Source organism: Haliotis rufescens, unplaced genomic scaffold, assembly GCF_023055435.1.
Source record: "Haliotis rufescens isolate VD_foot unplaced genomic scaffold, xgHalRufe1.0.p SCAF_89, whole genome shotgun sequence".
NCBI classification, from domain to species: Eukaryota; Metazoa; Mollusca; class Gastropoda; order Lepetellida; family Haliotidae; genus Haliotis; species Haliotis rufescens.
In genome coordinates this window covers 1202498-1219985 of record NW_025964382.1, presented here as the reverse complement: position 1 = coordinate 1219985, position 17488 = coordinate 1202498, and the positions used below count along the sequence as shown (strand labels likewise).

The 17488-nt window shown below is 38.7% G+C and overlaps 1 protein-coding gene across 1 annotated transcript in view; it reads left to right on the top strand.

The window, feature by feature from the left end:
* The window catches only part of LOC124150718, a 38079-nt gene extending 20591 nt beyond the window's left edge, over positions 1 to 17488 (top strand). Inside the window, exons 15-21 of the mRNA XM_048390298.1 lie at positions 16 to 135; positions 556 to 621; positions 7617 to 7736; positions 8198 to 8317; positions 8688 to 8753; positions 13599 to 13667; positions 17181 to 17488. Coding sequence (XP_048246255.1) covers positions 16 to 135; positions 556 to 621; positions 7617 to 7736; positions 8198 to 8317; positions 8688 to 8753; positions 13599 to 13667; positions 17181 to 17260 — 641 coding nt within the window. The 3' untranslated portion in view covers positions 17261 to 17488. The remainder of the gene's footprint in view (positions 1 to 15; positions 136 to 555; positions 622 to 7616; positions 7737 to 8197; positions 8318 to 8687; positions 8754 to 13598; positions 13668 to 17180) is intronic.

Here is a 17488-nt window from a genome sequence, read left to right as displayed (position 1 = left end):
TTGATTTACTTCCAGGCCCTCCTTGTAAGGACAAGTTAAAAATATGTCCAACCTATGCGAAGATGGGATACTGCTCTATGGGGCATAACATGTTCCCATTCATGTTCAGAACCTGTCCACAAACGTGTAATCGTTGTAAGTATTGTTTCATTCAAAAACGCTATCAATACCTCAATAAAATGTAATTTTGTTGTCACACAGCCTTGATGTAGTTGAAATATTTCTGTCTGAAGCTTTGATGAAGAATTCACTTTTCCCTGTTGTTGTTAGCATTACATAAACTGCAAAGACTAAAGCATATTCTTTTTAATAATATACCAACACTCAGAAAAAAGGTTCAGCTCCCTCTTCATTTTACCTATGTAAGAATTGTTCGAATCCAGGTTAGTACACTGTTTCCCAATACCATTTGATTGTCATGAAAAGACAACTCTGCACAAGGAATTGTGGGGATCAGACGACAGGTTCTCCTGTGCCTCAACACTGCAAAACGTTTTGTCCTGATTATTTTCCTGACATGTGTGAGTCTTGATTGTTACACTTTCTATTTTACAGGTGGAGACTCTGAACGTCCTCATCAACATGAAACAACATCGCCTTCTCCACCACGAAAAGTTGAAAGTATGTCTTGTTTTTGTATTGAGATTAACTCAAATACACTGATCACATACTCCTTGTATGATAGGAGACTAAATTAATTGGACCGCATGGACAAACTCGTTTCACACACACACATGCTTTGTCGACATGCCTTAGATTTTGTTATCCGTGTCATACACATCCCAATGACACACTTCCCTTGGAACATCGTCAGGGGTAATGACTAAATATTCTATTATATTTGTATATATTCCTCAGCTTTAGTCATCCCTGAATGCATTTACGTAAGAGGTGAAAGGGAATTTGTAGGTTTGTAAGATGATTGTGAAATAGTTGTGAAAGTTACATGTGGTCTCCAATATATACTCTTTTGTTTTCATAACAGTTTCAGTTGTCATGTCGAGGCAACACATGTCAGTAGCACACAAATTGCATGTGTAATGACGTTCAGATCAAACACAAGCATCTTGTGGTATTTGTATCTTAAACGCTTAATTCCATTCAGAATTAAGTTACCCTTCAGGCGATGAATTAATAGTCACTTGGGCCTTATATGTGAACTACATGATAAAGACTGGCTATAGATCGCCAGCAACTGAAGGTAGATGAACCTACTGGAGTCCAAGGGGTATTTCTTCTACTTTCATGGTACCCTAGGAGGATTTCCACCATCCCTCTACATGCTGGCGATTATCAGCAAATTTAGCCAAAATTAAATCAAACAAATATTCTGGGATTAAAATATTGAATTATGCCTATCGGTAATCTGTAGTTCCCTTTACACCATTCATTGAGTGATGTTCTTGAAGTCTCGTTGAGAATAGGTGGAAAATTGATGATTCAACGTAAAGTAATATTCACTCATTTATTCATTCATTCATTGAGTAATAAACGACATAATGCCCCTGCAAACCAAGTGGAAAATGTATGACAGTCTTTTTCCAGGGACCTTGTGCTTCCTGCAAACTAAGTGAAAGTTTCGTGACCCGTTCAACCACCACTTCCCATGTGTGTTCAATCATATCAATCATCAAACATCTGTATTTTAAGGGCCATATGTTAAAAAGGAAAGGATTTGAGTTCAATCAATTTCAAGGAAAGGATAGTTCAATCCAAGTCTATATAATAAATGTATGAAGCATAATTGGAGGTCTGCATTACTGATTTTTTCCAATAAAAACCTGGCATACCTTGGTGCAACTCAAACAGTGTTTATAGTGATATCATTCGTGGTAGTAACAAAATTAATCTGGAGTTCATTGCATCCGTTTAAAGCATCACATAAACTGCAAAGAGTGAAGCATATTCTTTTTAATAATATACCCGGGCGTAAGATAAACACCTTCAGGTACAAAATACACATTTTCCCTTGGTAAGAATATTTTGATGACAGGGTAGTACACTGTTTCGCCATAGTGAGTAAATGAGTGAGTTGAGTTAAACGCCGCTCTTTACATTATTTCAGTGCTATCAGGGCGTTTCAGCTTAATGTGCGAGGAATGCCCGAAGTGATGCAGGTCTCAGTTCTTTCACAATACCATTTCAATGTTACAAAACGTATTGCCTGCAACACTGTCTCTCTGATAATCCACACATCAGAGAGTCTTTGTTCTTACACTTTGTTACTTTGCTTTACAGGTGACGGAAACTCCCAACCTCCTCATCAACTTGAAACAACATCTCTCCCTCCGCCACGAACTGATGAAAGTATGTCGCATTTTTGCCTTGCGATGAACGCAACTACATTAATCATATAATCTTCGGATGTCATGTGGTCAGAGGGATGTTTTAGCTTGTACGAGTTTGCCAAGTAACGTCTCGTTTTTACTTACTGGTCGTTTGAACATGTCTTTGTGTTTCATATTTTTGAAACCTTTATTGTATGGAATCGAAAAATAGCACAAAGCCTTAATAACAAAATGAATTATAGACTGAAAAGAAGCTACTTTGCAGTGCGCTGTTCTATCCTTGTTAATATGGCATTTAACACGTCATTAAGTGACTGGTCATGTAATTAATTACAATTCAAATTTGTCCTTGTATATGGTTCTAAACAGTGATACCCTGAGTTTTGCGTGATGTTGTTACGTACCAATGACTTGTAATGGTGATTCAATCAGGTTGACAGAATCGGTAACTTGGTTGATGACGTGTCAAGATGCCGCAACGGCCAATGATGACTGGATTGTCTGATCCAGACGCAATTATTTAATGTGGAATGAATATTGCTGACAACAAACAACAAACCAAAACAAAACTAAGTTGCCAACACTTTACACAAAATCTTTGATCCTGCAATGTCCAAAGGGTGGTCCATTTCTTGTTGGGATATACTTGACATAAATCCATATATACATAAATAGTATATTTGGAAGTAATATCTCACGAGGATCGTTAGTTCTTGCAACTAAAATCCACATGCGATAATAACGGTATTTGGTTGCTGGCTTTTTTTGGAAATGTTTCAAAAGCAATTGCCTTTATCATATATACAAGTCATTAAAACGTTTTGTAAGTGAAACCACGTAATAGTATGTGCTCAAACATCCTTTCCCGAGGTTATCAAAAAGTAGAAGTATCAGTGTTTCAGGTACTGTCGTAACAAGAGCCATGCACATGTCTGTGACAGATAACCCCATATGATGTTGCGTCCATGTAAAACCAATATGGTATTGAATTGGATGTTTTGTCAGACTGTATGCCATGTTTATGTAATACAGTTTTTGACATGAAAAATATTTCATATCAAATGACGAAAACACAATGACTTGTCGACACGATAAGCGTGGTACAGAGAGTTGTAGGCTGCATTACTATTTACTTCCAGACCCACATTGTAAGGATAAGTCAAACAGATGTCAAGCACATGCAAAGAAAGGGTTTTGTGCAAAGGAGAGTTCTATGTGCACGTTCATGTCGATACACTGTCAGCGGACTTGTAATGTGTGTGAGTATTGTTTTGATGATCCACTATATTTATCCCTCATCCCAAATGGATCGGGTGGTCATTGTCGCTTTCCTGTCAGTGTGCCATCATTGGTCCTGTCTTCCAAAACTGGTTTGACTGGTCAAGGGTTCTTTATTTACACAAGTCTGTCTTTGTCAAGAGGATATGAAACCAAGAGGTAAAACGTCAGGAAGCAAACGATATGGTCATTCTAGAAAGTCCTTGAAACGTAGCCACAAATGGATAGCTTCTGACAAAGATTGGAAATGTTTAATCTCCACATGATTCAACTTTGGTGTTGCATCTTAAAATGTTCAAAATCTACATATACCTTCATGTCATGGTCCAATATATAATACATAATACTGCACAATAACAACAACTCAAACTGTCCCCTGTGCCATAATTGATAAAGATGATTGGCTGGTTTGGAGCCTGTATATTGATTTACTTCCAGGCCCTCCTTGTAAGGACAAGTTAAAAATATGTCCAACCTATGCGAAGATGGGATACTGCTCTATGGGGCATAACATGTTCCCATTCATGTTCAGAACCTGTCCACAAACGTGTAATCGTTGTAAGTATTGTTTCATTCAAAAACGCTATCAATACCTCAATAAAATGTAATTTTGTTGTCACACAGCCTTGATGTAGTTGAAATATTTCTGTCTGAAGCTTTGATAAAAGAATTCGATTTTCCCTGTTGTTGTTAGCATTACATAAACTGCAAAGACTAAAGCATATTCTTTTTAATAATAATACTAACTCTCAGAAAAAAGGTTCTGCTCCTTCTTCATTTTACCTATGAAAGAATTGTTCGAATCCAGGTTAGTACACTGTTTCACAATACCATTTGATTGTCATGAAAAACAACTCTGCACAAGGAATTGTGGGGATCAGACGACAGGTTCTCCTGTGCTTTAAACCTGCAAAATGTTTTGTCCCGATTATTTTCCTGACATGTGTGAGTCTTGATTGTTACACTTTCTATTTTACAGGTGGAGACTCTGAACGTCCTCATCAACATGAAACAACATCGCTTCCTCCACCACAGACAGTCGAAAGTATGTCTTGTTTTTGCATTGAGATTAACTCAAATACACTGATCACATACTCCTTGTATGATAGGAGACTAAATTAACTGGACCGCATGGACAAACTCGTTTCACACACACACATGCCTTGTCGACATGCCTTAGATTTTGTTATCCGTGTCATACACACCCCAATGACACACTTCCCTTGGAACATTGTCAGGGGTAATGATTAAATATTCTATTATATTTGTGTATATTCCTCAGCTTAAGTCATTCCTGAATGCATTTACGTAAGAAGTGAAAGAGAATGTGTAGGTTTGTAAGATGATTGTGAAACAGTTGTGAAAGTTACATGTGGTCTCCAATATATACACTTTTGTTAGCATAACAGTTTCTGTTCTCATGGCGAAACAATACATGTCAGTAGCACACAAGTTCACAAGTTACATGTGTAATGACGCTCAGACCAAACACAAGTATCTTGTGGTATTTGTATCTGAAACGCTCAATTCCATTCAGAATTTAGTTACCCTTCAGGTGATGAATTAATAGTCACTTGGGCCTTTATTGTATTTAACACATGTCCGCGTCCTACCCATTTAACTTTACGGCTCAATATACTCTGCTAAGGCAGAAGTCGACTCTTAAACACTTAGCAACAACATCATACGCTGGAAGTCTGTCTCAAGTTGAAGATTAGCTTTTTCTACCGTCGGTTCCTGATGCACGATCAAAAGCCGGAGTCACTGTCCAGCAGTGAAGACAGAACCTAGTGACCTAACTGTTCACATATAAGACGTATGTGACACAGTGTTGCTTCACCATGTACTTGTTTACTTAAAGCCTTAATGCTTTAGCTTGGTTTATTTAATATTTAAACTTCAGTTTGGGCTTATCTTTGTCACTATGCCTTAATGCCATCGGTTTATATATAAGTTTGGATACTTACATCTGCTCGCTTTCGAAACTTTTTTCAAAATTACGAGTCGGATTCTCTTTGTGTGACGCGTTACTATGACTAAAGTGATTGGGTATTATTATACATAAACAAAAAACATATTTATACTTTATAATATCCTGTCAAAAAAGGAAAGTAATATAAATAGAATATCATATGTTTATGTTAAAAAGCAGGACTTCCACCATCCCTCTACCTGCTGCCGATTATCAGCATTTAGCCAAAATTACATCAAACAAATATTCTGGGATTAACATAGTGAAATATGCTTATCGGTAATCTGTAGTTCCGTTTACACCATTCATTAAGTGATGTACTTGTAGTCTCGTCGCGAATAGGTGGAAAATTGATGATTCAACGTAAAGTAATATTCACTCACTCATTCATTCATTCCTTATGTAGTAACTAAACGGCATAATGCCCCTGCAAACCAAGTGGAAAATGTATGACAGTCTTTTTCCAGGGACCTTGTGCTTCCTGCAAACCAAGTGGAAGTTTCGGGAAACGTTCAACCACCACTTCCCATGTGTGTTCAATCATATCGATCATCAAACATCTGTGTTTTAAGGGCCACATGTTAATGAAGTAAATGCTTTGAGTTCAATACCTCACATTTCAAGGAAAGGATAGTTCAATCCAAGTTCATGTAATTAATGTATGAAGCATAATTGGAGGTCTGCATAACTGATTTTGTCCAATAAAACACTGGCATACCTTGGTGCAACTCAAACAGTGTTTATAGTGATATCATTCGTGATAGTAACAAAATGAATCTTGAGATCATTCCAATCGTTTTAAGCATCACATAAACTGCAAAGAGTGAAGCATATTCTTTTTAATAATATACCCGGGCGTAAGATAAACACCTTCAGGTACAAAATACACATTTTCCCTTGGTAAGAATATTCTGATGACAGGGTAGTACACTGTTTCGCCATAGTGAGTAAATGAGTGAGTTGACTTTAACGCCGCTCTTTACATTATTTCAGTGCTATCAGGGCGTTTCAGCTTAATGTGCGAGGTCTTTGTGTTTCATTCGTTTGAGACCTTTATTATATGGAATCGAAAATTAGCTCAAAGCCTTAATACCAAAATGAATTATAGACTGAAAAAAAGCTTAACCGGATAAAAGCTACTTTGCAGTGTGCTGTTCTATCCTGTTTAATATGGCATTTCATACGTCATTAAGTGACTGCTCATGTAATTAATTACGATGCAAAGTTGTCATTGTCTATGGTTCTATAACAGTGACATCCCTGAGTTTTGTGTGGTGTTGTTACGTACCAATGAATTGTAATGGTGACTGAATCAGGTTGTCAGAATCGGTAACTTGGTTGATGACGTGTCAAGATGCCCCGACGGCGAATGATGACTGGATTGTCTGATCCAGACGCGATTATTTAATGTGGAATGAATATTGCTGACAACAAACAACAAACCAAAACAAAACTAAGTTGCCAACACTTTACCCACCATCTTTGCTCACGCAATGTCCAAAGGATGGTCAATTTTGTGTTGCGATATACTTGACATAAATCCATATATACATAAATAGTATATATGGAAGTAATATCTCACGAATAATGGTTAGTTTTTGCAAATAAAAAACACATGCCATATTTGTTTGCTGGCTTGGAACTTTTTCAAAAGCATTTCCCTTGATCAAATAAACAAGCCATTAAAAAGTTTTGTAAGTGAAACCCTGTAATAGTATGTGCTCAAACATCCTTTTCCGAGATTATTAAAAAGAAGAAATATCAGTGTCTCAGGTACTGTCGTAACAGAGTCATACACATGTCTGTAACAGATAACCTCATATGATGTTGCGTCCATATAAAACAAATATGGTATTGACTTGGATGTTGGTCTGATGCCTTTATACCAAAATGCATTATTGATTGTATTGTGCTAAAGGCGACTAAACCTACAATGCACAATACAGATCAGACTTTAAATCATGTGTATATATTACAGTTTTTGTCATGAAATACGTTTTACATCAAATGATGAAAACACAATGACTACAGGTCGACACGATAAGCGTGGTACAGAGGTTATTACTATTTACTTCCAGACCCACATTGTAAGGACGACTCAAACAGATGTCAAGCACATGCAAAGAAAGGGTTCTGTGCAAAGGAGAATTACATGTACTCCTTCATGTTAAGGCAATGTCAACGAACTTGTAATGTGTGTGAGTATTGTTTTGATGATCCACTATATTTATCCCTCATCCCAACTGGATCGGTTGGTCATTGTCGCTTTCGTGTCAGTGTGCATCATTGGTCCTGTCTTCCAAAACTGGTTTGTCTGGTCAATGGTTCTTTATTTACACAAGACTGTCTTTGCCAAGAGCATATGAAACCAAGAGATAAAACGTCAGGAAACAAACGATATGGTCCCTCTAGAAAGTCCTTGAAACGTAGCCACAAATGGATGGCTTCTGACAAAACTGAGATTGGAAATGTTTAATCTCCACATCATTCAACTTTGGTGTTCTATCTCCAAAAGTTTCAAATCTACATAAACCTTCATGTCATGTTCCAAAATATAATATATAATACTGCACGTTAACTACAACTCCAACTGTCTCCTGTGCCATAATTGATAAAGATCATCGGCTGGTGTGTTGCTTGTATATTCATTTACTTCCAGGCCCACCGTGTAAGGACAAGTTAAAACTATGCCCAAGCTATGCCGAGAAGGGATACTGCTATGTGGGACAAAGCATGTTCTCATTCATGTTCAGAACCTGTCCAGAATCGTGTAATCGTTGTATGTATTGTTTCATTCAAAAACGCTATCAATGCCTCATCATAAAATGACGTCGCAATGATTTTGTCGTTGTTATTGTATGCATTACATAAACTGCAAAGACTAAAGCGTATTCTTTTCAATAATATACCAATGCTCCGAAAAAAAGTTCTGCTCCCTCTTAATTTTAACTTTTGAAAGACTTGCTCGAAGCAAGGTTAGTGCACTGTTTCACAATAACTATTTGACTGTTATGAAAAGGCAACTCTGCACAGCGAATTGTGGGGGCTCAGACGAGTCTGTCATCTGTTCCTCCACCCTGCAAAACGTTTTGTCCCGATTATTTTCTTAACATGTGTGAATCTTGATTGTTACACTTTCTATTTTACAGGTGGAGACTCTGAACGTCCTCATCAACATGAAACAACATCGCTTCCTCCACCACGAACTGTTGAAAGTATGTTTCATTTTTGCATGGAGATTAACTCAAGTACACTGATTACATATTCCTTGTATGATAGGAGACTAAATTAATTGGACCGGGTGGACAAACTCGTTTCGCACACACACACATGCCTTGTCGACATGCCTTAGATTTTGACACTATGATACACTTTCCTTGGAACATTGTTACTTTGCTTTACAGGTGACAGAGTAATGATTAAATGTTCTATTATATTTGTAGATATGCCTCAGATTTAGTCATCCCTGAATGCGTTTACGTAAGAGGTGAAAGGGAATTTGTAGGTTTGTAAGAGGATTGTGAAACAGTTGTGAAAGTTATATGTGGTTTAAAATATATACACCTTTGTTTGCATGACAGTTTCAGCAGTCATGGCGAGACAATACATGCTAGTAGCACACAAATGGCTGATGACGTTCAGATCAAACCCATGTATTTTATGGTGTTTGTGTATTAAACGTTTAATTTCATTCAGATTTTAGTTACCTTTTAGGCGATGAATTGACAGTCACTTGGGCCTTTATTGTATTTAACACATGTACGCGTCCTACCTATATACTCTGCTAAGGCAGAAGTCGACTCTTAATCACTCAGCCACAAGTTCATATGCTAGAAGTCTGTCGCAAGTCGAAGATCAGCTTTTTCTACTGTCAGTTCCTGATGCACGATCAAAGGCCGGAGTCTTTGTCCAGCAGTGAAGACAGAACCTAGTGACGTAACTGTTCACATATAAGACGTATGTGACGCTGTGTGGCTTCAACATGTACTTGTTTACTTAAAGCCTTAATACTTTAGCTTGGTTTATTTTATATTTTAACTTCAGTTTGGGCTTATCTTTGTCACTACGCCTTAATGCCATCGGTTTATATATAAGGTTGAATACTTACATCTGCTCGCTTTTCACACTTTTTTTTCAAAATTACGAGTCGGATTCTCTTTGTGTGACGCGTTACTATGATAAAGGTGAGTGGGTAATATTATACATGTATATCAACAATAAACATATTTATACTACATAAAAACCTGTCAAATAAGGATAGTAAAATATTGAAATATCATTTATCATTTTTTAAAACTAGTATGTAACAATCAAACATATCGCAATACATAACAACGGCTGGCTATAGATCGCCAGCTGAAGGTAGATCACCCTACTAGAGACCAAGGGGTGTTTCTGCTACTTTGATGATACCCTAGCAAGATTTCCACCATCCCTGTACCTGCTGGCAATTATCAGCAAATTTAGTAAATTATTAAATAAAAAAAATATTCTATAATTAAAATATTGAAATATGCCTATCGGTAATCTATAGTTCACTTTACACCATCCGAAACAATATTTCCTGAGTCATATTCTCGTTGTCTAGTCGCGAAGAGGTTGAAAATTGATAATTCGACGTAAAGTAATATGTACTCATTCATTCATTCCTTGAGTGATAACGGCATAATGCCCCTGAAACCAAGTCGAAAATGTATGACAGTCTTTTTCCAGGGACCTTGTGCTTCCTGCAAACCAAGTGGAAGTTTCGTGACCCGTTCAACCACCACTTCCCATGTGTGTGTGTTGTCATATCAATCATCAAACATCTGTGTTTTAAAGACCAACTGTTAACAAAGTAAAGGCTTTGAGTTCAATGATACCTCACATTTCAAAGAAAGGATAGTTCAATCCAAGTCGATATAATTATTGTATAAAGGATACTTGGAGGCCTTTTCCGACCTGACTTGTTTCTTATCTTCTTGTCAAGTGTTGTGGACACCTTTTTGGAATCACCAACGTTTTGCCAGCTATCAACGCTTTTTTTGAATTCAAGAACGTAGATACATGTAGGCCTCTTTCAAGACATTCAACGGGGACTATATTCCAAAGATTTAAGATGCACTTACAATAATTCTAGGACATGGCACTTATTGCTCCCGACACTGACTTGACCCATTATATTGCCGTTTTTATTGGAAACCTGAAACAGTGTGTGTTCCTGATTCCTTGATCTTAAGTGTTCATTTACTGATTTCACAATTGACTTCTGTTGAAACCGGTTTCAGGGATAACCTTTGCGTTTCAATTTGGAAATTCCGTAAACATCAGCAATCCTCATTGTATTAAGTCAGCGTTGAACCCAGGTCATTTTCTCTGTGTCATGATCCAATATGGAAATCAGTGTAGCCCTTTACCAGTAACGATAACAACACACTCGCATACCCATGCATCAAAAGAAAAAAACAACCTATTGTGCTTCATAGTTCACATCACATTTTAGAGAGCTTTTTTGATGCCACACTTTCAAAAAAAAAAGAAAAAAGTTGTAACACTTGTGTAGTCAATTGTACGATTATGACTACTAATGACTCTGTTATATAAAGATACCAGAGTATCTTTACTCTTGAAATGAATCACCCTGTTATGTACATTTTCTCCATATCTTGAAATGAGTAATTCTGTTTTATATATACTGAACAACAAAAGTTCCTGTGACATTGAAAAAAATTCAATGCAAAGTTATGTTTTTTACCAAATCTGAAACAATTTCGGTTTGCAACAGATAAAAGACTCCTGTAAGTGTTCAAATGGTATAATTTGCAATACTGACTTCAGAAAATGTGTGATTTCATTAAAAAAAACCATGAACATGCCGAAATGTCAATTTACAAATCAATAGCGTGTGTGTCCACCTCTGGTTGCGATGCAAGAAACATATCTTCGTCTCATGGAATGGACGAGGCATCGCACAAAGTCCTGTGGGATATCTGTCCGTATCTGCTGGAGCATGTTTCGAAGTTCCTGGAGTGTCTGTGGAACACGTGGTTGACGTCGAAGGCGCCGATCCATCTCATCCCACATGTGCTCGATTGGTGAGAGATCAGGGAGCAAGCCGGCCAGGGGATGACATTCACGTTGTTTTGTTGAAGAGAATCCTGAACAAGTCGAGCAATGTGACGCCGCGCCGTTCTCATGTTGAAAGGTAATGCCTGGGTCATGACGACATAAAAACGGTAGAACAACAGGGCCGATGATCTCGTCGCGATAGCGCTGTCCATTGAGATTTCCCTCTACCACTATCAAACGGGTCCTCTGTCTTGCTGTAATCCCACCCCATACCATAACGTTGCCGCCCCCGAACCGATCTTCTTCCATGACACAATGATTGACGTAACGTTCACCTCGACGTCGGTACACTCGAATCCGTCCATCGCTGTGGCTGAGGTGAAAACGAGACTCGTCAGTGAATAGAACTTGTCCCCACTGCATGGCCGTCCAGGGTAGGCCCTGTCTGCACCACTGAAGAAGTGCTTGACGGTGGTTTCCTGTCAAAATGGGACGTCTGGTTGGTCTTCTGAGGACAATCCCTGCACATCTGAGGAGACGACGTGCGGTTTGTGAAGATATTCGTCGAAGGCCAGGGGTGCATCTTGCAGTCACTGTTGCTGGCTGGAATCGTGTGTTGTTCGAATCCAGTCGTCTTGTCGATTATTGGTTACGCGTGGCCTGCCACTCCGAGGATGGTGTCCGACTGCATTCGTCTGTTGCCAACGTTGCCATAAACACTAAATGGTGTTTTTGTGGACGTTAAATTGTCTTGCAACATCACGTTGACTCGATCCTGCTTCAAGCATACCAATGGCTCGCAGACGCTCATTTTCGGACAAGCGTGGCATTTCGTAATGTTGAGTGCATATGGAATCTCGTTAATGCACAGGTTTTAATACCCATTCTTGGGTAGTGAAATGCATGGGGCTTGCATGAAAGTCCACTTTTGCATGGAATGCATGCTTTTCTGTATAAGTTGCGTTTTTGTGACTTGATTTTATACATGTACTATAATATTGAAAACCTATGTTTACTTGTTTGAAGAATACACTAAAACATTGGTGTCACAGTAACTTTTGTTGTTGAGTATATATATTCAAAAAAGAAAGAAACGCAAAACGGACATTTTTGGCATTAAAAGCAAAATTAGCGGACCAAGAGGTGCAAACATTTAGAGGTTTAATGTGTTATAGTGTCAGTGACAAATGTCCTGGATCAAAATGATCACAACAAGGACATGCAAACCATTGAGTAGTACATATACCTCAACTCCATGTGATCCGGTAGCACATTGTTGACTGAAGCATCGATCCAGAGATAACAGTAGCACGTCAAGCATGCTCATGTTTTTTATCAAAGTGATAAATCCCGGTTAGCCCCAATTATGTTTCTAGGTTTGTCAGCACCATACCCGTGCTCGTGGGTTTCACCGAAGTGGTAAACTTCTGAGACCTGCATCACTTCGGGCTTTCCTCCCACATTAAGCTGACACGCCGCGATATAACTAGAATACTGTTAAAAGCGGCGTTAAACCCAACTCACTCACTCACACTATCAAAGTGATTAACGTCTAATACTGTGTATCATTTCCTCCAATATTAAACCTGTATACTTTTGTGCAACTGAAATAATGTTTTTAAGTAGTAGTAATAAGTAGTAATAAAACCAATATGGAGATATTGTATGCAACACAAAAACGGCAAAGACTAAAACATTTTCTTTTTAATAATATACCCGGGCGTTAGATAAACACCTTCTGTTAAAAAACACATATTACCTTTGTAAGGATTTTTTTTATGCCAGGGTAGTACACTGTTTTGCAACAGTGAGTAAATGAGTGAGTTGACTTTAACGCTGCTCGTAACATTATTTCAGTTCTATATGAGAGGAATGCCCGAAGTTATACAGGGCTAAATCGTTTCACAATACCAATAGCCTGTTACAACAATGTATTGCCTGCAAGGCTGTCTCTCTGATAATCCACACATGAAAGAGTCTTTGTTGTTACACTTTGTTACTTTGCTTTACAGGTGACGGAGATTCCCAACCTCCTCATCAACATGAAACCACATTTCTCCCTCCGCCACGAACTGATGAAAGTATGTCGCATTTTTGCCTTGAGATTAACTCAACCTCACTAATCATATAATCTTCGGATGTCAGGTGGTCAGAGGGATGTTTTAGCTTTCACGAGTTTCACGAGGTTGGCCGTGTGTAAATGCCTGTAACATGTCTTTGTGTCTCATATGTTTAAAACCCTTATTGTATTGAATTTACAATTGGCCAAAAGGCTTAAATGATGAAAGTATGTCGCATTTTTGCATTGAGATTAACTCAACCACACTCATCATCTAGTCCTCGGATGTCAGGACCAACTGAATTAGACCAGTGAGTCAAACTCGTTTTACCCTCGTTTTCAGTTTGTACAAGCCAAGTAATGAGCCAATTACTCGAAAGCCGACTATAACGTATAAGGTCTTCCCGTTTCAGTTGTTTGAAACAATTATTGTAATGAATAGAACCTTGGCGCAGTTGAAGCTAAACGACAAAGGCTAGTTTACACTGTACTGTACTTTAATGTTACAAAGGACATTTTGCACGTCACTGATTGAATAATTACGTCGTAAATTATGATTCAAAGTTAACGTTCTATTACATTGACATCCCTCAGTTCCATGTTGTGGTATAATGTACTAATGACTCACAAGGATGACTGTTAATAGATCGGGTGGTACGACTCGGTGACTCGGTGAGTGTCATCACATGCAAAGACAAGTCAACTGTTGAAAACCGGGATCGGGTGGTCAGGCTCGCTGACTTGGTTGATGCATGTCATCGATCCCGATTGGGTGGATCGATGCTCATGATTTTAATCACTGGATTGTCCGGTCCAGACTCGATTATTTACAGACCGCCGTCATATAGCTGGAATATTGCTGAGTGCTGCGTTAACCAACAAACCAACCAACCAACCAACCAGCCTATTTTATGTTACTGAAGCGTCACATTTGGCGTCCTCCACATGTCTACCATAAATCCTTTTGAAAGTTATGCTGATGCCTTGAATGTTGAACAAGAGTCGGATGATGCTCTTTGAAATCTTCGTAGAAAGAGTGAGTGAGTGAGTGAGTTGGGTTTTACGCCGCTTTTAACAATATTCCAGTTATATCACGGCGTCTCAGCTTAATGTGAGAGGAAAGCCCGAAGTGATGCAGGTCTCAGACGTTTACCACTTCGGTGAAACCCACGAGCACGGGTATGGTGCTGACAAACCAAGAAACATAATCGGGGCTAACCGGGATTCGAACCCACAATCATAGGTTTCTGGCGTGCCCAAGGGACGCAACCCTGCACAGCGAATCGCGGCGCTTTAGACGACTGGGCCACCCGTGCCCCCTCGTAGAAAGAGCTGCTTGGATCTTGAGACACGTACTGTTGGCAATCAGGATCAATAGCCACGAAGGCCTCTCGTGCGATGTCGCTTATCTTTAGCAATAAACAATAAATATTATATAAAACAGTGAAATAAGCCACCAATTCTATCATCCGTATGTTAAACATGAAACATTCATGAAAATGTCACACACACCTTTTCCTAAAAGTCAAGATCCTTCATTAGTCGTCAAAATTTTAAATTAAAAAATGAGATCAGGTCAATTTTGATTGGATCACTTAGTAAGAGTGGTCAGTGAATGTTGTGTTTCTCCACAGTGAGCAATAGTGCGGCTGTGGATTGTGGATTGTTGATTAATGAGTTTTGGACCAGGCAAACCAGTAATGACACGTGCCGATTCCAGTTTATGGAACTGTTGAGGAGTACTTTTCCATTGACCTATTTATCCCAATTTGTGTCACCACCACATATGAAACACATTTAGTGTGAGCACGAGATTATTTCAGTTAATGTGACAGTCCCATGTCACCCTCTTCTTTGACGATATGAGGTGAGGTGAGGTGAAATGGGGTCTAACGTCGCGTCCAAGATTATTGCACTTATATAGCGACGTGCATGCACGTGTATGTTTGGCGTGTGGCTGCTTGTACTAGTCCGGACTGATGCCGATTTATAGTGCTAGCACACTGAGATACCATGCCGCAGTTTAACATGAATGCCCCACTCAGACACAGTCTACTAACTCCGAGCCGACAAGTCCTTGTTTTAGCCCCTTAATGCCGAGCGCTAGACGGGGTAACAACAAGTACCATCTTTTAACGTCTTTTGCTATGACGCGGCTGGTGATGGAACCCTGGACCTTCCGCTCTCCGGGCGGACGCTCTACCATTAGACCACGGAGGCGGTCCTTTGACGATATGACAGCAGAGCCCACAGTCATGAGACCTTCATGCAACATAATTGGTAGCTTCAGCTCGTAGACGAAAAGTCGCCCGTAGTAAATATGTATGGGAAATTCATGCAAAGACAAGTCATTTTTTCACCTGAAAAGGAAAAGAACATATGTTAGAAGTCAAACTACTTTACTGCATCAGACAGGAGTTTTGTCACTGTTTGGTCATATTTGGAAATTTCCTCAGCATTTCTACCATAACATAAAAAAATAATGCTCCACCGAGGCCTTGAATGTTATTAGAACTTTTGGAAGTACAGTAAAGTACGGTTATAACGAACTCAAAGGGACTACTAATTTTAGCTCGTTATAACCGTAGTTCGCTATAAGCATATATACAGCATAACTACAGCAAATAGTCGGGACCAAAACAGTAAGTTCGTTATATCGGTCAGTTCGTTATAAGCGTGTTCGTTATAACCGTAGTTTACTGTATGCATCGTACAGACAAACATGGTCCCCCGATCCTGTGTAGTTGGCTCTTATAACAAGCGTGGGGCATTAAAGGCATACTGTATTGTATTATCCATAAGATTAGATATATACGAGTTCATAAAATGCATAAAATGCACTACGTGCACTAATATGCGCACTAGCCCAAATATCACTTCACGCGCACCATTGTATTGCTAACGTGATGCTGACGTCATTGTTGACGTCATTGGAATCTTATTGTCACGTAAGGTCAGACGATGACGTGACACTAGAAACAACATCATAGCTGGAATTGTTTTCTAAGATCTCAGCACTAAAGTGATCGTAACTCCCAAATCCTAACATAGACCTACGACAGTCGTTGCTCTAATGTTCCTTTGTACAACGGCACACAGTGCATTTTTCTAAAAGGAATCTTTTATGAATGAATAAATAATGGGAAATAAAAAAATGATAATACTCGCATGTGTGTTTAACTGATTTTACGAAACTTGTGTAAGAATTCATAGATTACCCTCGCTCCACTCCAAATACAAAAGATTTGACTCTCGTTTCGAAAAATCAGTATGACACACATTCTCGTACAGTAATCTCTATGTACTGCATGCAGACGTTCGGAAGAAAGTAGAATAAGATTTCTAGGTACGTTCTTGAACAAATATTTTGGTAATGAGTAACTAAACTAGTCTAATCTAAATACAATACAGCTGTATCATTTGTGCATATACCAAGATCAGGTTAGATACTAGTAGTTCATATAGGATGTACGTTCAAAAAGTTTTGAGAATGATGTTTTCTTGTTTCACCCAGTGTTGTTGTCATTATGTGCAGGTCTGAGACCTCGGACGCACAGAGATGACAAGCTAGAAGTGGATTTCGGACAACATACGTTCTCCTTTTCAATCGGATAACGGCGAAAGTTCTGTGGTTATATAACATAAGTGTAAACCATACCGCCAGAACGTCACATGCAGCGTTAGAAGCAGGACCATAAAAAGCTGAATTTCACAACAGGTGCAAGGGAAGACGATGTTATTCAAAGGAAATAACTCTTAAGGCTTGTTATGATTCTTGTTACTTGCTGACAGTGGGAGGAATACCTTGTATCTGTTGAAGTTTTTAAATAACATGCAATCTCA